The 27,891-nt window shown below is 40.7% G+C and overlaps 1 protein-coding gene across 1 annotated transcript in view; it reads right to left on the reverse strand.

Moving 5' to 3' along the window:
* KCNU1 (potassium calcium-activated channel subfamily U member 1) overlaps window positions 1-27,891 on the reverse strand; it is a 138,379-nt gene that overhangs the window by 78,656 nt on the left and 31,832 nt on the right. The window contains exons 14-18 of the mRNA XM_078379691.1: window positions 26,596-26,748; window positions 21,629-21,743; window positions 20,356-20,470; window positions 17,038-17,135; window positions 5,353-5,455 (exon numbers count right to left, since the gene is read on the reverse strand). Coding sequence (XP_078235817.1) covers window positions 5,353-5,455; window positions 17,038-17,135; window positions 20,356-20,470; window positions 21,629-21,743; window positions 26,596-26,748 — 584 coding nt within the window. The remainder of the gene's footprint in view (window positions 1-5,352; window positions 5,456-17,037; window positions 17,136-20,355; window positions 20,471-21,628; window positions 21,744-26,595; window positions 26,749-27,891) is intronic.

The following is a 27,891-nucleotide window of genomic DNA, read 5'->3' on the forward strand; positions in this document are numbered from 1 at the left end:
TTGTGATCGCTATAGCGATTGGCAAAATGATGTTTCCTATGGGGGAATTTTGCTGGACGATGACTTGGTCCGTGCTTCACAAGACGTGTACTTTTTCGGGACCTATTTTCGCTAGACGACAATTTTAACAGTTCACTCCACGCTCGCAAAACGAGTATTTTCTGGACCGATGCTTCGCAAGACAGCACTTTTAACAGCTGATTGGTGGTTCACAAAGCGGTTTCCCTATGGGCGATCTTAGCAAAACAACAACAATTTTCCCCATTGGAATGAGTTAAACGGGTTTCAATGCATTCCAATGAGGAAATGTTTTTCGCTAGGCAATGTTTTCACAAGACAGCGATTTCAATGGAACGGATTAACATCATCTAGTGAGGTACCACTGTAATGCTTTACCGCAAGTAGTATGCAAATAACACAAATTTCATAAAATGATTATGTCTGCATCTTTGTATGAGCTTTTAATAATTAGATACATCCAAGGGATTATTTATATGCTTTTAAAGCCATCGCCTAGTCATTCTGCACACTCTGTATGTGTGTTCTTTCCTTTTCAAAGGGAAAGGACACTAGCTTTGTGCAGAGGAATTTGGCAGAAATAGCAGAGACTTTGATGATAAAATTAAAATAGCAATTTTGACCTCACTTGAAATTCCTTGTCCAGGTGTGTCAAGTCAAGACAAGTAAATGAGAAAAAAAGAAGGAAATATTATTTATATTTGCAGGTATTAGAAATTACATATCTATGCTTTGTTCAAATTTTACAGCCCTTAAGGACGTCCAGTGTTATTTGAGATGGGCAGATGCAGAGAAAGAGAGAGTGATGAGGGACAGTAGGCCCACTACCCACCGTGCATACCAGACTGATTTAGAGCGCTGTCATCTGATCCAGCACAATACTAAACTCATACTGTAGTTATTAATGTTACTCTTATCAGTACTATCATGCTCTGAAATTAGCAGAAAAAAAGCTTACACAAATATGTGTGATTTTAAATGAGAATTAAGCTAATTCATGGAACAATACACTACAAATAGTATTACGTAATGCTGGCTGCTATGGGGACAGTATGGAAACTAAGCCTTTGGTCCAAAGCAGTTTCCTTAAGGTTCTTGGGTTCCCACTAGAGATGGGTGCAAACTGTGGTTCATGATGGTTTGTGGTTTGTCACTACTCACAAACTACAAACCACAAACTTTCACAAACTTTCCAACAAAATAAACTGTTTTATGGGTCATGTAATTTAGGAATTAAATTACAGGAGTAATACAACATGCCCTGTGTTAATTAAAGAGCCTGTCTACATTTTTTACAAATCCATATGTAGCATTTTGATTTTTAAACTGACTTGTCATGCAGTTTTTGAGCTGTTTCCTGTTTTCCCACTTCTTCTGTTAATGTACTGAGAACTTTTTCCACAAAAGAGGCGGGAAAGTTCATTAGAGCTCCACCTGCTGGTCTTATATTGGATACACATGGAGAGGCTCCCTTTTAAAACCGGCTATTCAGATCACAACTGGCTAAATTGATTAAAAAATCAGCATGCTAAAATAAACGGCCCTCTGATGGTCATTTATTATAAATCACTTCCTAAGAAAATGAAACAAACCAGGGGAAAATAAATATGCACTTTTGAATTCATGGTGTGAATGTGAAACTCCATACAGTTCTTAACACAAGTCAAATCCCAAGTGTTTTGGCAGTGTGACCAGGACCAGAGTTGCCAAACTTGTAGTGAGACCTTAGTTGACTTCCCAACTCTCTACAAATTTGGCAAAGATTGGATTTGGAACATTCAACTTATAGCCCCCCAAAACATATCCCACCAGGGAAGTGGTCTTTAGCAGCTGGCTTCCACTCCTGGAAGTCTCGAATCATACGAACCACAAAAAGTTCAATAATAGTTTGGCATTTTGTTTCATTCTGGGCAAGCATGTTTCCCCATGGTGCCTTAAACAAACCACAAAATAGCCCGATTCATGGGCTTTTATGCTTCATGGCTCATTTTGTCCCTGTCTCTAGTTCCCATTATGCCAAGTAGCTGAGAGGACATTTCAGAGTGAGTCCTTTTATCTCTTATTTTGAATTCATTGTCACTAAGAACTCCTACGCTATATGTAAAATCTGACTACTGATCTGTAAAAGCACTCTGGTTTTTTAAAATCATTCCAATGCTGTCTTTGCATTTTCAGTTGTTCCTGCAAGTGGTTATGCTATCTGAAGGATTCGAGGAATTGTAATCTGGAAAAGGAACTTTTAAAAACTTTTATAGTCTGCAAAAGATGACCAGTTCTCTGTCAATGAGGCTTTAAAAAAACAAAACAAAAACAAACAAACCCTGAATAATACTGGACATAATACTCTTGTCTCACTAGAGTAATCACTTTCTCTGCTATTTGATGGCTGGAGTTAGCTTCAAGGGCCAAAGGAACAATGGCTTCCCTCAGTGTTTGCCTTCCTCTTGTGAGTGCTATAGAACACCTGGCAGCAACAATCCTCTCCTCTTTTAAGTTAAACAGCTGCAAAGACTTCAGCGGTATCTGTAATCCCCAAGGTGTAATCCCACGGTATGGAAACTTGCTTCTCTTAAATACCTCCCTCTGGCATAATTGACTTTTCATGCACATTTTAATAATGATATTTCAGCAGGTTGAGAGCAGACCTTTATTCTCCAGCCTTCTTGAAATTATGTCATGTGGGGGGGAGCGGTTTATAAAACTATGCTACAAATTTAATGATCATTTGCTTTCTAACTAGACTGGGCCAATTGCTCTCTCTCTCTCTCTCTCTCTCTCTGTGTGTGTGTGTGTGTGTGTGTGCATTTACTTACTTGTATTTCTATGTTCGTGTTTGGGTATATTTAAATGGCCACCACAATATTTACCTCTGTCCTGAATGACTGTAGATAGCTAAATGAAGAGGTGGGAAAATGTTCCTTTTTTGCAGAATCTTTTAGTTGGCACAACCAGTGTTTATGTTGGTTGTAAGATTCCGGGAGCTGTCGTCCAGAAGGCAATTTTCCCCACCTCTGAACATATGTTCAATTTATCCTTTGGGGCAAACAGAACCTTTGGGGTGGATTTCAATCACAAATAATCCTAACTAAAGAACTGATTACAAATTTGGGTAGTGTGGGCGGCATATAAGTTAAATAAATAAATAAATAAATAAATAAATAAATAAATAAATAAATAAATAAATAAATAAATAAATAAATAAATAAATAAATAAATAAATAAATAAATAAATAAATAAATTTAGTAACAGCAGCTAGAATGATAAGAGCAAAGAATTGGAAAAATAAGTACAATCTCCAGTTAAATGAATATTAGATAGAAATGTGGAATATAGCCATTAATGATAAACAGTCGAGCACTCCATGTCAGTTTGTTTATCAGCCAAAGAGGAGTTTGGTGCTTCAAAGCCCTGACTCCTCTGATGGGTGCCCATTCAGAGGCAGAAGCCTGGCTTCCCTACTCGACCTCCTCTGGGTGCTGCCTCTTTGTGGGCACCTGCTGGAGGAGGCAGGGCTCTGAAGCACCAAACACCCGCTGGGCTGATAAACGAACCGGTACGAACTGCATTGTACAACTTAATGGCTAAAATCCTGTTGAAGCTTACATAACAACATAACATCTGCAGGCTGTGCAGCATTCTCCAATTTGATTGTGCAATTAATCCAGCAATACAACATGACTATTGTACAGCATGGCTATGCAAATCTTACATGGATATCACTTCTACTTTCTGTGATTCTCCCTAGCACTTCCACGAATTTGAGTTATACATGCAGAGCTGCACATCAGGAGCTAAGCCACTGAAAATGAATTGAGAACATTCAATTTTTGATGGGATTGAGCTCTGTTCTGCTGGACATACACTTTCTGAAAAAGAAACACATCTCTATTCATGCTTCTTCTTCTTACTGTTTCCTGCATGTCAAGCCTGAGGGACAATCTACTGGAGGGTTCCCCCTGCCCCCGCAGATTCACATGCTTCCTTGAGTAGGTATGGCTGGGAGGGACCTGTCCGGGCTGACTTTACGGTCAATCTGTCCAGCACTAACCAATCATTCCTTCCCTGCCTCTGATTTCAAGGAGAGCCCCGCCTCTCTGCTGAGAGTGTTTTCTATCTCTACAGACTACTGAAGTTTGTTTTTGAAAGCAGTCGTGTTTGCCAGTTTGCTAGTTGATCTGTTAAATTGTAAGTAGTGAAACCTTTTCAGAGTGAGTTATTGAGACTGCAAGTGCCAGTTAATGTGAAAAGGGGACTAATCCAGGGAAGATTAAGCTACTTTGCTCTGTGAATCCTTACATTTTTTTTCTGTAAAGCTGAGGAACTTAACTAGAAATCCAAAACTCTGCTACACAATCTAGATGTTAATGAGAATAATATTTCCTATCATTAACACAATTCTCTTCCCATGGTGGGATTTTCTCAGAGAAAATCCTTACCAGTCAGACTTGGAAATTAACCCACCATTTAACTTGAATGATCAATCTCAAAGCAAAACACACATAGCAAAGGATATGAAAGAGAAGAAAATCACAAACTATGACAAAAAAACAAAATCACAATTTTTAGGGAGTACCTCTTCCAGAAGCATGTTAAATATGTCATCTACCGTGACCCCTAGCTGGGATATGTTCAGAGTTAATTGATCCAGAGCACAGAAAGTTACAATTTCCACTTACCTTGTAGCTATAAGTCCTACTCTTCCTGGGGAGAAAAGATGTTCCTCAACACTTTCAATAGGACAGACTACTTAAACATGAACCCCAAAGAAACCCTCATGTCACTAGTAAGCTTGAGAAGAAGAAGCTGTTGGACAGCAGCTGAGAAGCCCAAAACAAACCAGGCCTGATTTCAGGGTGAATTGGACATAGCTCATAATATGGCATGGAACTCCCATATGTATCACTAGAAATTGAGGTAAATGTGCCAACCACTGCCAACCAAATCCACCTCATTTGAAGGGGGAAAGGGCTCTTGAACCATAATGGTCAAAATTCCATTGATTACTTATACTGATATAAGTGCAATGGCTTAACTTGCAGTGGCAAATTGCTACTGGTTAACAAGTTGCCGCTCTTTTCACTTGACATTCACCAACTCACATGACAAGGAATACAAGCCTCAATTTCTTAAGTAGGAGCAAAGTACAGCTGCCAAGCATAACTTATCAATACAATCCTGGGCAACCTTAAAATAAGGAGAATGGTCCATCTCTTTTTTCACTCCCACCTCATTTCTCCATGAATCCAAACCAGGAAACAAAGTTCCTTCTGGGAACCTCAGACACAGAGCAGTATAGAAATACTGTAATAAACCAAAGAAATAACCAGTCTTACTTCTCCTCAAATGCAACACTTGTAGAACTGATGGATCCTTGGGCACGTGAACGGAAATATGGGTCCTGAAGGTGTAGTAAATCTTGCATAGCCCTTATCCCACCTGAAATATAAAGAATAATTCAAAAGATATTGGGTTTTTTTTTTTTACAGTTTCAGTCTTCCAATAAGTCTGAGAGCAGTCAAAAACATTTTGACTTCATGTAACGAAGTAAGCGCACAACAAAGAGTGTATCATTTGGTCCAGACATATGTTGTGGAGTCAAGTCAACTGTTATTGTTAAGTTGAATGACAAAATATTGTCTCGGTCTATGGCTGAACACTTATTTGTTCCATAAAGGACTCACGGACAACAGCTTCTTCCTGGACTTCTTTTTTCACCACCAACACCAGCAGTGTCAACAACTGCTTGCTCACTGCTATTTACTATGCAAGGGAAGATGCATGTGTGAATTAGATATTGTGTTACCAGTCTAACTCAGTTTGCCATAAGCTTCCTGATAGGAGTAGAAAGACTGAGCAGGAAGTTGTAACTTTTGAAGTGGTTCTTGAATCATTGAGGTGAAGGGTAATGATTGCTAGGGCAGAGAGTAAATCAGGATTTCACCTTTATTATAGGAAGTGTCATTGCACACAGAAAGAGAGAGGGAGAGGGGAGAGAGAAGCCACATGGAAAGAGAACAGACGCAAAGATAAAGAGCAGCCACAGAGAGTGTGTGTGAAAAAAAAAGAAAGGAGAGAGAAGCAACAAATATACAGAGACCAGAAAATTGTTTGACACTGCCTTACAATATTGTGCCTGTGCTGCCAGTAGAAAAAAGATGTCAAGCTTTTACATAGCAAAGGCCAGTCTGAATACTGACTGCATTAATATCAATTGTCAAGATGGTCTACAGGATCCCCTTTAGTGCTCACTACAATTCACAAAGAGATACTAAACTCCATAACTTCATTCCTTTCTTTTCATCAGTTAATCAATTCTTACTGAAACACAAAGCAATTGTCATATTTTTCAACAAGTTATCTAGGTATTTTAGGAAGGTATTTCAGGAATCTATGAGTCTCTGACTTTTTGTTGCAGAATCTATGTTCCTGTAGGCATCATGTTTATATGCCCTCCTTCCTGAGTTACTATTTGCTGTCTCCTGACAAGACTCATGGAAAATTAAATACTGCCAACTATTCCTCTGACCTCCTCAATACAGAAATTAATGAACCATCATCTCTCATTTGGCATACAGATGCAATTCACAGTCAAAAATGAGAGCAGTAGCACCAGCTACCAAGCAGCTATTAAACTCAAGTTCTGCTGTTGCCAGTTGAGAGCAAGATGGTTCTTCATGTAGATGAGAAAAAGGAGCCCACCAAGTCCAGACACCGAACTCAGAGCCATGTGACATAAATATTTACAATCAGATCAATGGCCAGTTCACCTATATGTATGATTGACCATCAGCACTGTATGTTGGTCACTACAAACAAGTTTTATTATTTATTTTTTATTCAATTTGTATACTGCCCATATGGCTACTAAGGCTTCTCTGCGTGGTAAACAAAAATAAAATAACAATAACACATTAAATAATAATTGCATAAACATAGCAGCAATATAAAAATCAGAATAAACAGAAATCAATCAATTGAACTTTAAAAGAAAAAACCCATAGAAAACAATTAATACAAATAAGATGGTTGAATTGGTGACTTAAGAGCTAAAAAAAAAAACCCTCTGCACTCTCTTGATGTACTATCTTGAAATTCCTGTCTAAAATTTTGTCTTTTCAAGCATCTCTTAAATGTCCCCAGTGAAGGGGCCAGGCATACCTCAGGTGGATGTTTGTTCCAAAGATGTGGTGCAACCACTGAGAAGGCTCAATTTATGGTCTTCTCTTTTCGGGCCTCTCTCAGGGTCAATGTCCTTAACTGTCTAGCCTGGGATGATTGAGTAGGTCAGGCAGATCTCATTGGAAGAAGGCGTTCTGCCACGTATCGAGGTTGCAAGCCATTTTGGGCCTTGTATATCAATGTCACCACCTTGAAGCCGGCACAGAAACAGATGGTTAGCCAATGCAAGATGGCTAGGATGAGGGGAGATATAATGGTATTTAGTTCCTCTGCACACTACTCTGCCCACCATATTTTGGACATGTTGATGTTTCCGTTGCAGCCTCATTTGCAGCCGCCTGTAAAGAGCATGTTTTATCACAGTGTTTGATGGCAGCTCAGACATCCATACTGCACAGAGGATTTCCTTTGGGTATTCAGATTGCTTTGTGCTCCACGCAATAAGTGCCTAGAGAACCTGTCAACCTTTTCACCCAAACTGTTCATAACAATTGCTTGGGTTTGCATGAGAAATTATTAACTAATGAATAAAGAAGTCACTTTCTGAGATTTTTCCTTGCTTGGTATCATTTTGTGAATGATAGTCAGCATAAGAGGGTATCCTGTAGACCATCTTGACTGCTGACATTGGTGTTGTCAACATTCAGGCCACCTTTTGCTATGTAAAGCTTGACATCTCTTTTCCTGATACCAACACAGGCACGATATTTTGCAGCAGTATTGGGCCGCTTCCTGGATTTTTGAATTGTGGATACATATCTGCAATATTCCTCATTCACAAATCCGAGGGATTTTTAAGAACTGAATTTCCGGGCTTTTAAAAACAGAAGTTTAAGTATACATATACGACAAACAAATTCTAACAGAAACTTCACATGTAGAATTACCCAGTGCTAGAGGATCCCAGATGATGAGCACATGATCTGTACAGCATGAACAGATGTGATGGCTGCTGGAGAAGAATTAAAAGCAAGAACAGCTGGGACATGGCTAGAGTTCCTTGCCAAAATATTTTGAAAGGTTGTTTTGGCCTTAATGAAATGATGAAGCAAAGGTGTGAGTAGGTACAACACATACAATGGAGAAACATTCACACCCTTTAACCTTTCAGGTAATGTTGCCATGATCACTTTACAGAATGCAGCCTAGAAAGTTGTGTTCCAGTTTCCAAATCCTTTATTTGAGTTAGGAAAGCTGAGAAAGAAAAACTACAGTTGACCAAAAGCTCTACAAATATGTTGTGTGCATGTTCCCCCCCCCCCCCAAAAAAGAAACCCCACAAAAAAACTAAAACTGTTTTCTCATCTTTTGAAGGAAAAAAAGGGGGGGGCAGCTTGGAGTTAGCAAAGACTATCACTGGAAATCTAACTCCCATACTGTGTGAAAGAAAGATCGTGAAGTAGATGGACAGAAATCAACTCTTTTTCCACCTTAAGCCAGAAAAGTAGATGCTCAATCAAGTCAAGCCTGAACCTCCTCTAGAGCAAAAAATGAGTAAACTTGGTGGTTTAGGAATCTGGCTGTGAAGCCAGAGGTTAGGAGTTCAATTCCCCACTGTGCCTCCTTCACAGGGGCTAGACTCAATGATCCATAGGGTCCCTTCCAGCTCTGCAGTACTAAGATGATGAGACTACCCTACCACACACATATCATGGCAATACAGTACTGACCAGAGAACACAATTTTGCTGAGAAAAGTGTGGTAGGTAGTAGAAAGAGAGGAAGTACTAAATTAAGGCAGGTTGGCTCATGAAACTAACGAAAAATGGAGTCACGTTCTGGGATTTTCCCTTCCTTCAAGTCTCTTTGTGAATGGCAGTGATCAGAGGAAGGGATCCTGTAGACCACCTTGACTGCTGACATTAGTGTCTTCCACTTTCAGGATATCCTTTGCTGCACATGAAGCCTGGTGTCCTTTTGTGAAAAGCAGTAGCAGGAATGGACACTCCCTGGCTGCCAATTGGTTTTCTGTCTGGCAAGCTAGAAGGTGGAAGGAATTATGAGGAAAAGGAGGAGCACCAGCAGTTGGTTATAAAGTTGGGAAGGAAGAGGTGGCCCCCACTGGTGGATGGTTAGTGTTCATTGATCACTGGTATATCACATTGTTTGCACAGAAAAGTGCCAGGCAGAGCCCCTGGCATCTGTCTCCAGCTGTAGCTGGGGAAGTCTCCTGTCTGAGAGCCTTAATAACTTGCTATCATGATCACCAAACTCCATACGAATACTGTCACAGAATAACAGAGTTCCAAATTATTAATATGTGGAGTTGTGTATTGATTAAATCTGCTAAAATCTGTCCAATAGATTTTCCCTTAATCAACTTATATACTACATAAATACAACTTGTATATTATGTATAATAAACATATCTACTAAAGCAGCCAGAATTCTGACTGGGGCAATTCCTGAAGACTTCTGTGTGTTGTAGTCCAAAAACAAACAAACAAACAAACAACAACAAAAAAAACAGGAGTTCCATCCCTAACTACAATAGACAAGAAAACATTAAAAAGATTCCCATGGTGTGTGACTAACTAAACTGTACTCTAATGTTACTATCAGGAGCCTTGTGGCACAGTGGTTAGACTCTGTTCACAACTTGAGTTTGATCCTGGACTTGTGCAGCTTGTTTGAGGTTGACTCAGCCTTGCATTCTACCGAGGGCAGTAAATTGGCTGGGGGGGCATGCATAGCCTGTAAAATCAAACTGTTATATGAACAGCACATTTTCTGTCTTTTTCTTCATAATGTCCCTCCAGGAAGCCTGCGTAATACACACTAGTGAATTCAGCATATTTACTATACATTTGGTATGCGTCATGTGAAATCCAACATATATACTACCTAGCCACAACCTGTAACACAATGTTATACAGAAGAACGTGCTGATATCTAGAATAAATATGGTATGTGTAAAAGGTGTTTCTGAGTTCTCACATGTTGAATATCACATGATGTATATGTTACTAGATTTTCTGCTGAATGTAATATACTTTATTTATTTATTTATTTATTTATTTATTTATCTTATATGCCGCCCACTCTACCCAAAGGTCTCTGGGCAGCTTACAACCATTATTTATCACCTTTCGCCTCAAAAAGATCCAAGATGGCTACCACTAGCAATCCTTCCAGGCCGTAAGACAATATAATTGTCATGCTGTTTATCTATAAACCCATACAAACATACAGTGTGAGCACCAGAGTAGAACTGGGTAATGTGTGTCTATTCAGTTTCAATTCAGTTACAACGCAGTCAAATATAATCTGAAGGACCACACATTCCCCTCACTCTCACCTACAATGGAGAAAAACAGCCGGAATAACGTTATTTTTTTAAAAAATAACTAGAATGATTGTGTTTCTTCTGATGTGTGTACAAGCCCACGTGTGTGTATTTCTGAGATCTCACTGGGTATGTGAGTTTCTCTTCTTCATCTCCCAACAATTCCCCATGGAGAGAAAGCAGTTATGTCAGCAGTAGTGTTTGACTGCCATCTACTGTTTCATTGAGAGATAAAAAATATTATATTTAGGAAAAAACTCTGTAAGGCTACATACTGTAATTGAAATAGAGGTGGAAGGATTACTTGTATTCTCCATTCTTGTCAATGTAGACTGAACACTTTCAGATATTTCACAGTGAGTAATTTTAAAATTTCACAAGAATCTTCACTAGCAGCCAAGACTGAGGCAAAAAGCAGTCCCCCTGGTCTCTCGGCATGCGTTCAAGTCAAACTGACTTATAGCGACCCTAACAGGGCTTTCAAGGTAAGTGGAATATTTAACGGAGTGTCTTTACCAGTTCCATTCCCTCAATGAGTTTCCACGGCCAAGTGGAGATTGTCCTTCTGAGTCCTAGTCCTTCACTCCATCCACTACACCACAAAATATCTCCAGTGCCCTTTCTTTCTGAGGAGTAAGGGACGCATGCACACACAGACACAGACACAGACACAGACACAGACACAGACACAGACACACACACACACACACACAGACACACAGACACAGACACAGACACACACACACACACACACACACACACACACACACCCCAAAAATGAAAGCTTTGGCTAACTGCTAAGAAAGATGCAAACGACCCATTTAATGCTTCAATTACTGAATGCCTTCTAATAAAGCTTTTCAGGATGTCCGTTCATGAAAGCTGCCAAATTCTGTTGCCTGCCCATTAGACATGGCCTGTTTGTATTCATATTCACAATTCCCTTCCCAGAACCAGCCAGGCTCCACGAAGTGCTGGGGCTCGTTATTGTTGTCATCACACCAATCGTAGCAGGAGCCTGGCCAGCGTTCCCCACCTCCCTGAGCAACCGACCACTGATCAGCTGAGTGGGAAGACTCCATATCCTGCCTCCCCGTCAAAGTGATTGGCTGTGTGGGAAGGCGTAGAAAGCCGGACAGGCTCCATTGTCCATCTATAATTTGATGCTAAGCAATTTGCTAGTTTCATGTTTGTTTATTGATTTGAGATACTTTATTATATTTTTTCATTATTTCCATTGATTTAAATGTTAAGTGCCTGTCGTAGAGCCTTAGGTAAAGGTAAAGGTTCCCCTTGACAATTTTTGTCCAGTCGTGTTCGACTCTAGGGGGCGGTGCTCATCCCTGTTTCCAAGCCATAGAGCCAGCATTTTGTCCGAAGACAATCTTCCATGGTCACATGGCCAGTGCGACTTAGACACGGAACGCTGTTACCTTCCCACCGAGGTGGTCCCTATCGATCTACTTGCATTTGCATGCTTTCGAACCGCTAGGTTGGCGGGAGCTGGGACAAGCGACAGGCGCTCACTCCGTCACGTGGATTTGATCTTATGACTGCTTGGTCTTCTGACCTTGCAGCACAGGCTTCTGAGGTTTAGCCCACAGCGCCACCACGTCCCCTATAGAGCCTTACTTTGGAGTTATTTGCCCAATTCTTAAATAAAGCTCCAAAGTTTTAAATAAAAAGCCAGTCATTCTCGTATAGAACAATGTTCATTGTCTACACCATTATATGAATGGTGCAACTTTCCAGGAAAGCAGAGGCAATTTTGGATAAAAAACAGGATTTTTCATGCAAAACCTAGTTATGCTCTGTGTGAGAATTCTGTCGGGAGCAACAGGGAATTCCTTGTTAGCATTGCTGGTGAAGGAAAAAAAAATTAGCGGTTCCTCATCTTTGCAAATGGGGATGAAACCAGTGAGGATTGACATCTCTGAGGTGATGGCAGATAGCCGGAATTGTGGGGCCAATAACAGTCCTCTGCGTACTGTTATGACATCTATCCTACTCACCGCTTCAAACAGCATGGGAGAAAGAAATGCTTCTCTGGTAGGCCTCTGTGTTGATACAGCAGCTCAGTTGGAATATGGTCTTCCTCACACTGACAAGACATAACTGGCATCATGCCTAGCACAGTGGCAAGTAAAGTAGTTCAAACTGATGGATTGACAGGGAGTGGGAGGTTACTTCCACTTTTCTAGTAATCATCTTCTTCTTGTTGTTGTTCTCCTACCACAAATTGGACATCATCATGCTGTACTGACTTTTGATATGGCAGTTCTAAACTGAATTCTCACACTTCTTACTAGGCATGTGAAAATCTGTCAGTTTCATTTTTGTTGTGTTTCTCCCATCAGCTTCTCATCCTATCTAAGAACCATCCAAATGGTGTACTGGGCTATAAGATGACTTCTCTTTCTCCTCCTCCTCTTCTTCTTCCTCCACCTCCTCCTTTTTGGCCTTGCTGAGCTGAAAATTGAGCATATTTTGACATGTGCTTTTCCTAATGTTTATGTTTTTTAGGCATTTATCTTAATGTACAGGGCCTTTGAGTATGTTCCCCATTAGTTTTGCACTTTTTCATATATTCATTTCATTTCTACACATGGACAAGAATATAATGTTTTAAGAAGGAGAGAGAAAGAGTAAAATGTTCGAAAAGCAAAAGTTATGCATGAGGTTCAATTAATAGTCTCACAAACTAGTAAATGGGTAGATTTATAAACAATCAAAGTCAATTTGAATTCCAAAGTTGTCTCCTTTTCCATCCTTCCTTTTTACTAGCCAGTGGGAAACTGTAAAGGAAAGAGAGACTGAACTGAGAGGTGATAAGGGAGTGTTCTTTAAATCCAAATGAGTAGAACTATTGAATGGGATGAGTGATTGGATGGATTGGTTTATTCATTTGATCTAATTTGGTTTGGTTTGTATCTTGGCTTTCTGAAACTGTGACCTAGGACAGCGTACAATATAATTAAAAACAAGTACAATTGGATTTATTAAGTCAACAATTATGTTAGAACTGCTTGTTCAACAGGTCTATTCAAGTTGGAACCAAGACCTGAAATTAGTATTTGAAGGACTGTTACATAGAAGATGGGAGGAGAAGTGTTTTTTCTTGTTCCAGAGAGTCAGACCAAAGCCAGCATTTCATATTACATGAAAAGAGATGTCACATTAGGAAGATTTCCTTATGGGAAGAATTATTAGACAGTGGAATGGATTATCTTGGAATCTCCTTCGTTGGACAATTTTAAGCAGGAATTCTTAGGAATGCATTAGCTGTAGATTCCCTGTATTAACAGGGTGTTAAAGTTGGTGTCTGTTGCAACTGCTATGGAAATCAAAATATATTGATCCCCCTTTCTTTTCCAATAATGTATTTATCCAAAGAGCCTTATTAGCTTCAGAAACTTAGAATCAGCATTCTCTGAAAGTAATGCCTCCCAAAACATTAAGCATTGCAACTGGGAAAGTTGTCTCCTTTGCCTACACAAAGGAGATCACACAATGAACAATGACACAGGAAAGTACCAAACCTAAGGCCAGAAGTCCAAAGGCCAGCAACAAGGGAAGTAACCATCCTTTCCAGATAGGAGCTGTGTCATCATTCCAATACATTACACCAAATGTAACATGTGAATAGGGGGTGATCACATTCACAGCATGTCTTTGTCCTTTGCTAATGTCCAGAGAAAGGCGAGAAGGGCTACAAGGCCATATTCCTAGTACCTCAAAGTAATAACAGTAACAACGTAAGAACACATACGTAACTCTAGGTCAGAATTGCTTATGGAAATTCGGGACTTGCCATTCTGCAATCACCAGCATTACATGATCAGTTTTGTTTTGGGAAGAACCCTGTATAGTACATATGCTCTTCTGTATCAAACTGAGCTGCCTGTATTTTCAGTCTCAGATCAAAGTGCTCCATCTTGCAAGACCAACTGTCTCTTTCAAATAAACCACTTTTCCTATTTGCAAATTTATTGTGTGGGTTCTCTCTAGTTCTTTTCTCTTCCAGGATCTTGCCGGAGAAACAAAGGACTTAAATTAATTTTATTTATTCTTATTTACAACACTACTATAATAGTTCCATGGGCCTGTCATTCTAGGAAGTGATCCAGAATATGTAGGCATCTGAATAGAGGTCTTGGAACAGCGTCTAAAGCAAAGCAAAGCAAAGCGTGCTGCTTATATTCCACTCTGTAGCACTTCAAGCACTCTCTGGGTGGTTTACAAGTTAATTATGCAGGCTACACATTGCCCCCCCCGGAAGGATAGAAGTCTGAGTCAACCTTGAGCCGCCACCTGGCATTGAACCCCAGGTCGTGAGCACAGTTTTGGCTGCAGTACAGCGGTTTAACCACTGAGCCACAAGGCTCTTTTAGTGTAGTGTGCCTGAGAAGGCCAATTCAAGAGTGCCAATCCCTTGCACACTGAAGACAAATACAATCTGTTTCCTCTCCAGCTCCCTGATTTTGCTGGTTTTGGTACTGCCTCTTTGCCTCAGCCTGCTGAACAAGGGTCTCTTCAAATTGGGAGAGGCCATGAAGCACCGCCTGCCTCCAGGCTGAATGTTCAGATGTCAGTTTCCCATCTATTGAGGTCCATTCCTAAGGCCTTCAGATCTCGCTTGCAGATGTCCTTGTATCGCAGCTGTGGTCTCCCTCTGGGGCAATTTCCCTGCATTAATTCTCCATACAGGAGATCTTTTGGAATATAACCATCAGCCATTCTCACGTCATGCCCAAGCCAACGTAGATGTCGCTGTTTCAGTAATGTATACATGCTAAAAGTTCCAGCTCATTCTAGGACTACTCTATTTGGAACGTTGTCCTGCCAGGTGATACCAAAAATGCATAGAAGACAATGCATATGGAACGTGTTCAGCTTTCTCTCCTGCTGTGCACAAAGGGTCCAGATCTCACTGCAGTACAGGAGTGTACTCAGGACGGAGGCTCTATAGACCTGGATCCTGGTATATACAAACCACCATGACTATGTCCAATTTCTACTTATGCCAATAAAAATGCCTATCTATCTATCTGTCTGTCTGTCTGTCTGTCTGATCTATTTTAAAACTGGAGATGCTTAAGGTTGCTTATTTCTGCACGGGGTGGGATAAAAAAAAGTTTTACTTTCAAAAAATCATAATGCAAAAACCCTTCACCCAAATTTCACCAAATTTGCACAGAAAAAGAACAGTCTTTTGGCTACACATGCGAAATTTGGTGCTGATCCAGTTTCAAAGTCATACATTTTTGTTGGACTGCCCTCATTTTTTAGAGTGCCTTTTAGAATGTTGAATTGCTCTGCTGCATGATGACATTTCTCATGCAATGATAATTTTAATTTTTCCTTAAATGCCCAGGTATGTGCATATATGTTTGTGGGGGTATAGATCATATACCAGTGTTAATCTTTAATGTACCACAAGGAACTTATTTTACCTGGAACAAATAACACGGTTTATCCTATGAAAATACAAACCACAAGTGAATAATTGAACAATGATAAACTAGGAATGGAAAAGAATTTCATTCAGTTGAGGTTCTCAGGAAAAGTAAATCACCAATAAAAGAATGCTGTGGGTAAAATCCGCTAGTGAGTCACAACTAGAGTAGCTCCATTGAATCAGAAAGGATCTGGTGAGCCAGGTCCTCAATAAGTTCCAATGATTCAGTGCCCCTACTCTAGTTGCAACTCCCTACTGGATGGCAGCCCTTGCCTCAGAAATCCAGATTTTTGTGACTAATTTAAAAAACAAAGCATATACAAAACTGTCTATACATGTAAAATGGCTAAACATATGTGCAGTTGAAGTATACATGCAAAGATGTACTACTGAGTAGGAAAAAGTAAGAAAAATGGGAAATAATGTAAAAAAAAAAGTCCTACAGAAAAATGTGTACAGAAAATGCATACAAATTTCCATGCAGGAAGAAACAGCAAAATCTTAGAGTGTGATATTGAACAATGAATGTGGGATAGGAATATAGATGAGATTTCAAAAAATGTAACAGAATGAAGACTGATAATTTTTTTGATCCCTGATATCAAAATTGTTTTGATGCCTGTTATATGCTGACTAGAGCTGTTCGTGAACCGCTGGTTCAGTGGTTTATCCCGGTTTGTTCATCATCACAACAGGTGTTTGGCAGTTCGGCACTCCATCCCCTCCTGCAGACACCCACTTGGAAGCAACATCCCGGCTTCCCTGTCCCATTTCCTCTGGGCACTGCCTCCGAGTGAGTGCCCTTCGGGTGTGTGTGTGTGTGACACTGAACTGCCAAACACCTATTGCAGTGGCAAACAAACTGGGACAAACTGCCGAACTGGCGGTTCATGCCCATCCCTAATGCTGACATTATTAAACTGTTTGAGCACAAGAACTGATGCACATGAAAATATGGACTTGTGTTTCCTATGCTTGGCAATAACCATTTCTATAACTCTCCCACCCCCAGTAATGAAAACTAGAAATGAATACTAAGTAATCCAACTGTCGCTTGTACATGGTTGAGGTTACTCTGAAATGAATGGAACATTACCAGAAATGGAGAAGCCTTTTTTCCTTTTGCAACGGCACTTTGAAATTAGCTCTGGATTCAGGACGTGGTTGTGGCATAAATTACAATACCACCGAGCCCTGGACAACACAAATAGAGCAAACAAACAAACAACCATGGGCTTGAACATAACAGGATAGAAAACAGCAAGGCTATTAGGCAGAGCAATTCTAAGCAGGGTACGCATGGCTGGGGAAAGGAAGGGGTGGGGTGGCAGACAAGCCAACAATTCTGAGACCCTCTTGGTTGACACTAGCTAGCTCAGGAGATGTTTGTGTCAGAGGTGCTCTTTCTTTTTCTCTCATAGAGTCCCCTCACCAACATTTCCCCCTCCTACTGAAAGTACTGAGAGGAAATTGAACAATGATATATTTGGGGAAGACCAGTTATTAAGCATGTTCCTGGTGGACTACAGCGCAGCAAACAGGTTTGGAATTTGATGGGCCCAAGTGTGCCTTCCACATGCTCCTCCAACATCCCTTGAACAGAAGGCTTCTTGCAAGTCTATCAGCAGCTGTGGGGTGAACTGGCTGCCCTACAACCAAATCTCCTCTCCGCATGCAGCAAGTGTCCCTCTGCCTCATCCTAACTTATCCAGCTGTCCTTAAAAGGCTATTAGGATTCCCTTCTCCTGCATTCATAGATTTCCTTGTTTATTTTCCTATTTATCTGTCATGTCTATAAGCTGCCTTTCATTGCATGACAGCTACAAAATAATAACTTGTTTACAATGTATGCTTCCTCCCTCAGATCCAATTAAAACCTTGTCAGTATGTGTTAAGTTAAACTAACCCAAAATAGGAAAATTGAAAGTAAAACTCTGTTTCCAAATGTCTTGAGAATATATATATACCTTTAGCCTCTGTTTTCTTTCACTTTGTTCTTTTTTTTTCTTTTTTTTTTTTTGAGAGGAGGAAAGAAGGAAAAAGACTCTGGGGAAAGGCATTCCAGAGTTTCACAGCCACAGCAGAGAAAACCCGTTGCTCCTGGTAGAGGAGCGGGTGAATTCTAAAGGAGTGGGAACCTAGTGCGGAGGCTCGCTAGCTAAGCTAGGAGCGAATCATATGGGTGAAAATATTCCAAAAATATTTGTAGCTCTGGTCCTTGGGCTGGAAGGGAACAGGATATGGTTCAGACATTGTGCATTGGCAGCCATATTACATACCGCTACACTTTCAGAAAGTGCATCACATGATGCAAACCCTGGTGTGGTTTTTAAAAGTGTGCATTGGCACCATTTTAAAACTGCACCAGGACTTCTCTCTGCACCAGACAGTTCTGGAAGGCTTCCCAGCTCCTGATAGCACTGGGGCTTGACAGGCAGTCAGAATGAACCCACTGGAGCTGCCCCTCAGGCAAGAACAGTCTCACTGCCCAGCCAGTACTCGGGAGGCTTCTTGGCCCCCTTGGCATCGGCCAGCTGCTTCTGGCCGAGTGAGGCAGCTCCAGCGTTTCCTTCTTCCGACACCTGGCTAGGGGCTGAGCAGAGCTGTCGGTCGCAGTGGGAAGGCCCCCAATGCCAGCATGCCAGTGGCTGCTCCCCATCCCACGTTAACGTGAGGAATTGCATTAAAGTGTGATAATCAATCTGATGAACAAATCAGATTCAAGGACCTAGTTAAATGTTTGTAACAGAAGGTCACCCATCCCTCACTACTGATAGCATTTTAATGGCAGGTGTTATACCACTTTTTTTGCTGTGTTTTAAAATACTTTTGAAATTGTGTCAAATTCAGTGACTGCTTTAAGTCATTTAATAGTGTTTAACACTGTAATCTAGTATTTTCTAAATCTTTATTTGTTTTTCAAACTCATATTGTAAGCTGCCTCAAGTCCTACAAGGGAAAAAATTGGAATGGAAATGAAATGAAATGAATTAATAATGGATCACCAAGAAGATTACAGAAGTAAATGTGTAAAAATAAACCTTCATTTTATGAGTTACATGTGTGAAGAGCTACCCAGTCCAAGTTCAGGTTAGAAATAAAGAGAAACGAGGGAAAATGCAGGGGCCCTTAAGTCAGAACATCATCTTTCACCACGTCAAACCACTGGGCCATTGTGCTGTCTACACAGCAGAGGATCTCTGGGATTTAAACATGGATTTCCCCCCCCCAAAGATAAATGGGTTATGGCTCCTTCAACACCTGGTCATCATCAACTAGCACCTGGGCAGCACATCTATAACCAGTTTGATCCCTCTTTTGGTGATGCATTGTTCTTTTTTTAGTAATTTTACAAGGCTAACCTAACACAATTTAGAGAGTTGATACCTATGGGCGATGTGCATTTGTGGAATTATTCGAGCTATATATCTGTGAAGATTCTCAGTCATTCAGGTAAGGTTATCTGGTCATTGAGTCATGGTAACTGGACTTCTTACTTGCTCAGTTGAAACATTTTGCTACTCGTTCAAGTACATGTAGCTTCCTCAGTCTGAGGAGAGTAGGTAGGAGATCCCTGAAATATCCTCCACATTGGTCTCCCTTCCCCCTGATCTGAATAGACTCGTTAGAAGGACAAAGGATTGGGGTGAGGGATAATCCCACTTCTACAGTCCTCCACTCATTGTCATGGGTCATTAACAGTTGTTAGCACGGTCTTTCTGGTGTGTATGGTCCTGATATTTCTGGGGATGGATGAAAGGGCAGCATGATAAATAGGAGTTGACAGAACCTATTCAGACCCGGGGGAAGTGAAACCAAAGCGGAGGATATATCGGGGATCTTCTACCGACTCTCCTCAGACTGAAAAAGCTACTTGGATGAGTAGCGAAACATTTCAGCCTAACAAGAAAGATGTCCAGTTGCCCTGATTCAACTTCCAGATATTCAAACTATATGTGAGGATACATGCAAGACTGTTATGTTTATTTGTGAGTGCATCTCTATGTTTATATGTATGGGAAAAACAGATTGGAAAAATTGCTTTTCACACTAAAGGGCCGAGAATCTCTCAGCACCACAATCCATTCTAGGTTTCTGAATTGAAAAAGTAACTTTTTCAAGTTGTGGAGAAATGAAGAGAATTACATGAAACGATAAAGAACGGTGGAGGGAAGGGTGGCCTTCTTCCTCTCTGTCCTTCTCACACCATAACAATTTGACTTGCGTAACCCATTCTACTGTTGCTATGGCTTCTTCATTTTGATGAAACCGGTGTTCCATTTTCACCCCCACCCCAAACTGGTCAAAGATGGACAACCTTTGCACCCCAAGATTTAAATCCACTCCAAAAATTAACAGTTCCAAATATCATTCAATTATCAAATCCTGAATACAAATAATTAAAAGAAATTACCTTCTGAGTTCTCTTTTTGACTTGGCAATGAAAAAGCCCATTGTGTTCAACTCAAGTTTTACCGTTGAAGACGGATTGATCAAGAGGCTAAAGACAAACATTTGGAGAATAACCACTAAATTTCATTGACTGAAAGCACCTACCCCTGTCCCTATTCAATACAGGAAGCAGATAGGGATAGGAATGATGATTTAAAAATAAGAAAAAAAAGAGGGCTTCATAGATTAATATGAGCTACAAATCTTCCCCTTCCCCAATCATTTGAGGAATTGATCCCACTTTACAGAACTGTCTCCCTAGGTCAGGGGGTGCTGTTTAAAGAGATTTCAGAGTGTGTTCCTCTGGCCGTATGAACTGTTCAAACAAAAGATGCTGGAGGTGGTTATTATCTTGGTGGACTTTATACAGCACACAAGATTGTTCAACAATGTGGTTTTTTACCTATTTCCATGGATGCCAGATTGAAACTCGACAGCAACCAATATGAGATTCATCTTCACAAAGCACATTCTAAGGAAATAAAAGAACTTGGTTTAAAAAAAAAACTATCTGCAAAAATAAAGGAGCTCAGTTAAAAAACCCACAAGCAAAATAATGTTATGAATAATTAAAGAAGGAAGTTCGGAAAATTCAGGCCTGAATTTCCCAGGGTATCATCTGTTGTTGAAAAATAAACATACAAGGAACTCTGTAGGTGAATCAAGCAGGTGAATCGTACAGAGGAAGAGCTATCCCTAGAGTGCATCATTTGACCAGAAGGCCGTTAGAGACTGGGGGTTCTAACATTATCAGTGCTGTGAATTGACTACATGTTTCAGCCTGAACATTAAAAGAGCTATCCAGGGTTAAGGACCAGCTTTGGAGGGTAGGGTTCGACACCCTGAAGTGTGGACTGAAAGGCAGAATCAGTTCACTGCATCTCTAGGTATAGTCCAGGAGGGAATATCTGAATCATCGCTCCCCTCACTCTAATAATAGGACCGACATGATTATCTTGAGTTCAAATTCCCTGGGAACCCAGTACGTAGTGTCCTGAACCTCATGAGGGAGGAAACATGTCAGTATACCAAACAGCAAGACTAATAAATTGTTTTAGGAACAATCATGTCATCCCAAGAGGTAACACAATCACAGTGTTTGCCACCTCTGCGGTGGAACAGAAGGAGCACACTTGATCCTCAAGATCAGCACTGGCCCAGATGAATGAGTGAGAGGGCTGCTGAAAATACCGACTGGGGCGTAAGGAGGAGAGGGAAAATAACTACTGACCGACAGACTTCTTTGAAGGACACGTTGACAAAATCATTGGAGAGAAGCTGAGTCATCACTTTATATTCCTGGCCTTGTAGTTCCTGTTCATGCTTCATAAGAACATTCACTCTCTGTAACTGATATAATTATGAGTTGAGTCATTTTCTGTAAACTTAAGGTTGTCGTTTCTGCTAGACTTGTGAATTCTAAAATTCTATGATTCAGCAAAGAGCCAGTCCTACTATTAGGCAGCACAGAGCCATTTATGTGTAAGAAGTCACGCCAACTAAACTAATTTATACTTTCCAATGTACCAGTGTGCTGATTCTAGCATACTTCTCATCCTGCGGCCAGTGTTCTCCCTACTGGGGCTGTCAGACTTGAGTTCTCCTGCACTGCTGAGGTTGCTCCAGGACAACGTCGACATTCATCTGGAGGCAGCTGCTAGTTTGGCCTTGGAGTCCATGGATATCATGACGTCTATGGGCCTATCCCAGCTTGTGAATGGTCCCACACATGTGACAGGCCATACACTTGACTTTCTGTTTCAAGGCATTTGGGGAGGCGGTGATGTGATGGCGTTGGATCTAATATTCTCCACCATGTCATGGCAGATCACTATCTGCTGAAGTTTGGACTTTCAATTGCAATCCTCTTGCGCGGGGAGGTGGGGCCTATTATGATGATCCCCCTCAAACGGCTACTGGATCCAATTGGTTTCCAAGATACCCTGGGTGGGATTCTGTTTGATTTGTTCGGCATTCCTGTCAAAACCCAATCACCAAATGACCTTGATGGTTGACACAATTGCTCCTAAATGCCCTCTCCATTCCAGAGCTTTTCCCTCGCCTGGGTTTAGCTATGAAATAAATGAGAAGAAGGCTAGAGAGCAACTCTAGGAAATCTCCATGAAATGGGAATTTAGCTGCAGAAATTTAGCTGATGGATAGAAACCTATCCATCAAATATTGTAACACCATAAAAACTGTCAAGAGAGCTTATCATGTCAAGCTCATTAGTGAGGTTTCAAACCGCTCCCAAGTGATCTGCAAAGTCACTACTGCTGGTCAGCACAATGGTCCTTATTCTGATGTAGGTACTTGTACTTGTTTTGCTTTTGATCTAAGACTGAGGCCATCTACCATGACTTTGGCTCTGTTAGAGTGCAGTTGATCGCATTGGGATGTCAACACACTGTCCTGTCTGGTTTTGTTGGATCAACTTCAGCCTGTAATGTTTAATGACATAGATAAGATGTTTGCCTATTCTAAAGCCACTATCTCTCAGTTAGACCCATGACTGTCCTGGCTTCTAAAATCTGCCAAGGAGGTCATGGTGGAATGGCCACTCAGATCATAAACTCTTCTTTACAAGAAGGTTATATCCCTCCTTGTCTGAAGGAGACCACTGTTTGGGACATTCTTTAAAAATCCTCATTAGCGACAGATGATTCAAATAATTATAGACCTGTTGGCAACATTCTGTTTATGGGTAAACTGGCTGATAGAATGGTGGCTGACCAGTGCAGGCATTCTTGGGTGATACCAATCACCTGAATCCATTTCAGTTGGGATTCAGGCTGCACCATGGTACTGAGGCAGCTCTGGTCACTCTGCTCAAAGACCTGCAAAGGGAGGCCAACCAGAAGATCCTCCTAGATCTCTCTGTGACTTTTGATACCACCAATCAGGCTATGCCTACTGCATCTAGGCATTAGAGGCTCAACATTGCACTGGCTGTGGCCTTTTCTTGATGGCCATGTTCACATGGTTCAACTTGGGGATGCTGTTTCGACCTTATGGGGTCAATCATCTCTCTGATGCTTTTTAACATCAATGTGAAGCCACTGAGTTAGTTCACCCAGATATGTAGAGTCTGCTGTCATCAATATGCTGATGATCTGCAGCCCTATCTCCCCTTTATATCTTCAGCAGCGAAGGCTGTTCAAATCCTGGAGCACTGCCTGGCATCAATAATGGATGGATGAATAGGCTGAAATAGAATCCTGGCAAGATGCAGATCCTGCTGTCGTGTGGGGCAACCTGACTGGCTAGGGGTATCTCACCAGGTCTGGATAGAGCTAAACTCCCACTAAAGGACTAGGTATGCAACTTAGATAAGCTTCTGCACTCAGCTTTCTCTATGAAGACTCAAATTTCTGTTGTGGCTAGGTTTGCCTTTCTTCAACTTCAGCAGATTGCACTGTTGCATTCCCTATCTGGACAGGAAAGCCTGACCGCACTAGTGAATGCATTAGTAATCTTGAAGAACAATCAATTCAATGCTCTCTCTGTGTGGCTGCCCTTGAAGATGGTACAGAAGTTGCCGCAGGTCCAAAATGTGGCAGCCAGGTTGATTTGGGGGGCTTTGAGATATGATTATACTGTATCTCCCTGATCCTGGCTGATTTGGATTGCCTTCCTTTGAGCTCCCATGCCAAATTTTAGTATTGATGTATATGGCCCTCAATGGTTTGGGACCTCAATACCTGTCTCTCCCTATGTTCTACCACCCGTGTTACTCAGTCCTCCCAGGCATAGCTGCTACTTGACTTTATTCTTATTATAATTTTCTGTTTTCCCATCTTGAGCATTACTAACATTATTTAATTGTTTTAACTGTTTTAGCTTATAATGTTTAATGGAACCCACCTGGTGTCTAATAGGGCGGGATAGAAATCTAATAAATAAATAAATAAATAAATAAATAAATAAATAAATAAATAAATAAATAAGTCACTACCCCAAAGGAGCTCGGGAAAACCTCTACTACTTCTCAATGCTTGCCACAACTCTTTGGAACACCTTGACTGTGGTGGTGAGCCAGGATACTGCCTTTTAAAGTTTTAAAAAGCTGGTAAAGGCAGAGATCTTTAAAGAGGCATTTAAGAATATCCTTCCCCTGCAGTAGACTTTTTTTGGACCTTCAGTGCTTAATTTTGTAGTCTTTATTTCACTATTGCCAGAGAGATTATTGATATATTTTATCTATTAAAGTTCATTATCGCTCTTGTTTGGGGTTGGATGGATGAGTTATCCCCTTTTTGTTGTGAACTGCCCAGAGTGGTGGTTTCCACTAGATGGGTGGTATAAAAATATAATAAATTTTAAAAATATTGAAAAATACTGCCACGGCTAACAAAAGATTTAACCACCAGTTCAAGTGGCTTTTGTACATCCGATAGGAAGGGACTCTCATCTTGTCGTTCGTCTTGGAAATAGAAACATGTTACTCCTGATGGCTGCTCATGTGTGCCATTACAATTAAATTGATGAACAAAGCATAGAATCCAAAGCATAGAGCTTCATGGCACAGTGGTTAAACTGCAGTGCTGCAGCCAAAACTTTGCTCACAACCCGGGTTCAGTCTCACGTCACCAGGTTAACTCAGCCTTCCATCCTTCCAAGATCCATAAATTGAATACCCAGCTCTCGGGTGGGTGGGTGCCCAACATGTAGCATGCATAATTACATTGTAAACCGCCCAGAGAGTGCTTGAAGCACTATGGTGTGGTATATATAAGCAGCATGCTTTTCTACAGAAGACTTCTACAAATAATTTTGCAAATGGGACTGGAAATTTAAAGCACCTGAAATGTTTACTGCAGTACCTTTTATTCCTTTAGGCTGCAAATTGAAATTCCCCCTTAGCTGTAGGTAAATTGTACTACATTCTGTACAACTTACTGCTGAATAGATATGTGTAGAAGTGCACCATTTTTTTTATCCAGTAACTGTTTAAACTACATTTCAATAAACTAAGTCCACAACAGGAAACAAGAATATGAACAATCAAGAAACACTCACAAAATCAATGAAGCAGTGAAATAAATAATAAAAACAATCAGATAATTTCCAAGAGCTGTGGCAAGCAGTAATTGCAACTCTAGCTGAAATAGCCAGGATACAAAAACAAATGTGATTTTTAAATGACTTTTTTTTCCAAAATAGCAGGGGAAAGGACGGTTAAATTAACTGAGCTCTTGTTCTAGTGGATTTCTTGGTTAAAATCTGGGGATATCATTGAACTTCTACATTTGGTCAGAGAAGAACCTTAATTAAATTAATTAACAATAATGTGTTGTCAAGCTGTTTGAAACATACGGTGATCTTTCTAGGTTTTCTAGGTTGAAGATTCTTAGGTATGGTTTATCAGCCCTTCCTTCCTTCTGGAAGCGTGCAGCCTTCCCTAATGCTACATTGGGGTCAGGACATCATCAATGCACACTCTGATTGATCTTGTCTGGCCCCTTTCCTGGCAGCCACAGTGGCCAAGTGAATTCTCAGCCCATTTATGAACTACAGTATAACAGCTCTGACAAGAACCTTACTTTAACACTGACTTTCTGTTTGCGACTTCTCATACCAAGCCCTGCTAGATTTTGCTGTTGTACCACACTGCAAGCCAATTTTTCTTGTCCCTCCCCTCCCTGTCCCTTCCCTGACATTGACAAACGACAGGGGAGAGAAAAGGAATGGATTTTCCATCTCTCTTTCTTCATCACTCTCACATACAGATTAACTGTGAACAGTGGTAGGAACCCCTAGGAACTGTAGGAGTTCTCAACTGGAAGGCTGGACCAAGACAAGATCATTTTGGGCAGATTGGAGGCTTGGCAGGAATGGCAACGATTAGTAGGGACAGGATGCATCTGAGAATATCTTAAGGAAGTGAAAGAATTTCTTTTGATTTCCTTTTCCTCACCTGTCTCATCATCACATGTAAAGATGGGGGATCTCATTTTCCCCTCCTTGCCTACAAGAGAACAAGATAATCTCTAATGCTATTAAATGAGGTAGGGAACAACCTGCAGAGTTTGCAAAGCTACTTTGCAAAGGTACTTTAAAGGAGAATGAATATAACGACAATCTTAATAATGGAACAGCAATTAGGGAGAGCTTCAGAACACGATTACACTCATTTTCTACCTATCTGATCTCTCTTCTGGTTAAAACAACAGCCCATGAAATAGATGAAATACGGAGTTACCTGGGGACTCTCCCTAATGAACAGACTGGTCAACAGTAATGTCAAACCAGGCACCAAACAACTCTGTGCTATTAATCCCAGTTTGAGTTCAGCAAAACAGATGACACTGTCTCCTTTCTTCCAGTCCCAGTTGGGAAGCTTTGGCAAGTAGAGCTGTTTCAGAAGGAAAAAAAATGGAGATGTGTGGGAGGCAAATGGTGGAAAAAAATTAGCCTTTTCCTGACTAAAACAAAATTAAAAAGCCACACACGGCCAATTGCAACACCTCCTCCCATGCACATCATTTTAATGTGAAGTGAGAACACAATTATTTATTATTCTACAACACTTATATTTCTCTCTCTCTCTCTCTCTCTCTCTCTCTCACTCTCACTCTCTCTCTCACACACACACACACACACACTTATTTTTAAAGTAACAAACAGCACCTCAAACATGTCTATTTTGAATCCTATAAGAGAAGTGGTGAATCACTTAACACTAGGTTAAAATTATTAGAATGACCAATAAATTAGAAATATCTGAACATTATGACAAGGCATACCTGTTTCCACCTTTTTTCTAAAAGTGTATAACAACTATATAAGGTTTGGAACCACTGTCTTAGGAGAATGCTTCTGTTCAGAATTCAAACCTTCCAGCCTTGTTTTCCTACAACATTTTCATCCCCTCTTCCCAAGTTTGCAATTTTTCTTTTCCAACATACCCCCAATAGCCTATGCCTACTGATCATGCACGACCTCATTTATATTTTTGAGGGTTTAAGGGTGGCGGTGTATGCCACTTAATTTTTTTTAAAGAAAAAATACTTCTGCAAACCTTGGGGTTTCCCTGAGAATGCTTTATTGTTACTTCTCAGTGGTTTTCTTCCGGTTCCTTGTCTATTGGATTTTTTCTACCTGAATTCACAATTAGAGAAAGTGATTCCAAGTTCTCTTAAATTAAATCTATTGAAAGAATGGGACTTCCAACCTCCCAGACACAGAGGGTCCTAAAGCATGGCAGGGAATGTGGGACAGCAAAAATACAGTTCAGCACAGCTTCAGTATAGCAATGGGGATGACACGCAAAAATGACGCTTCATCTTTTTGCCCCCCCCCAAAAAAGGGGCAAATTGCTGCCCAGTGACCTGATGAACCACAATCTATTTGTTGGTTTGTCGGGTCAATTTTTTTTTAAAGACAGCCCCTGGGGCTACCTAAAAAAAGCTACTCCCCCCCCCCCACAGCTTTCTTATGCCACATGGCATATGAAGAGGGGGAAAGGGATCAAGGGGATCCCCCAGACCTACTGCCT

The sequence above is a fragment of the Pogona vitticeps genome, chromosome 8 (assembly GCF_051106095.1).
Source record: "Pogona vitticeps strain Pit_001003342236 chromosome 8, PviZW2.1, whole genome shotgun sequence".
Classification (NCBI taxonomy): domain Eukaryota; kingdom Metazoa; phylum Chordata; class Lepidosauria; order Squamata; family Agamidae; genus Pogona; species Pogona vitticeps.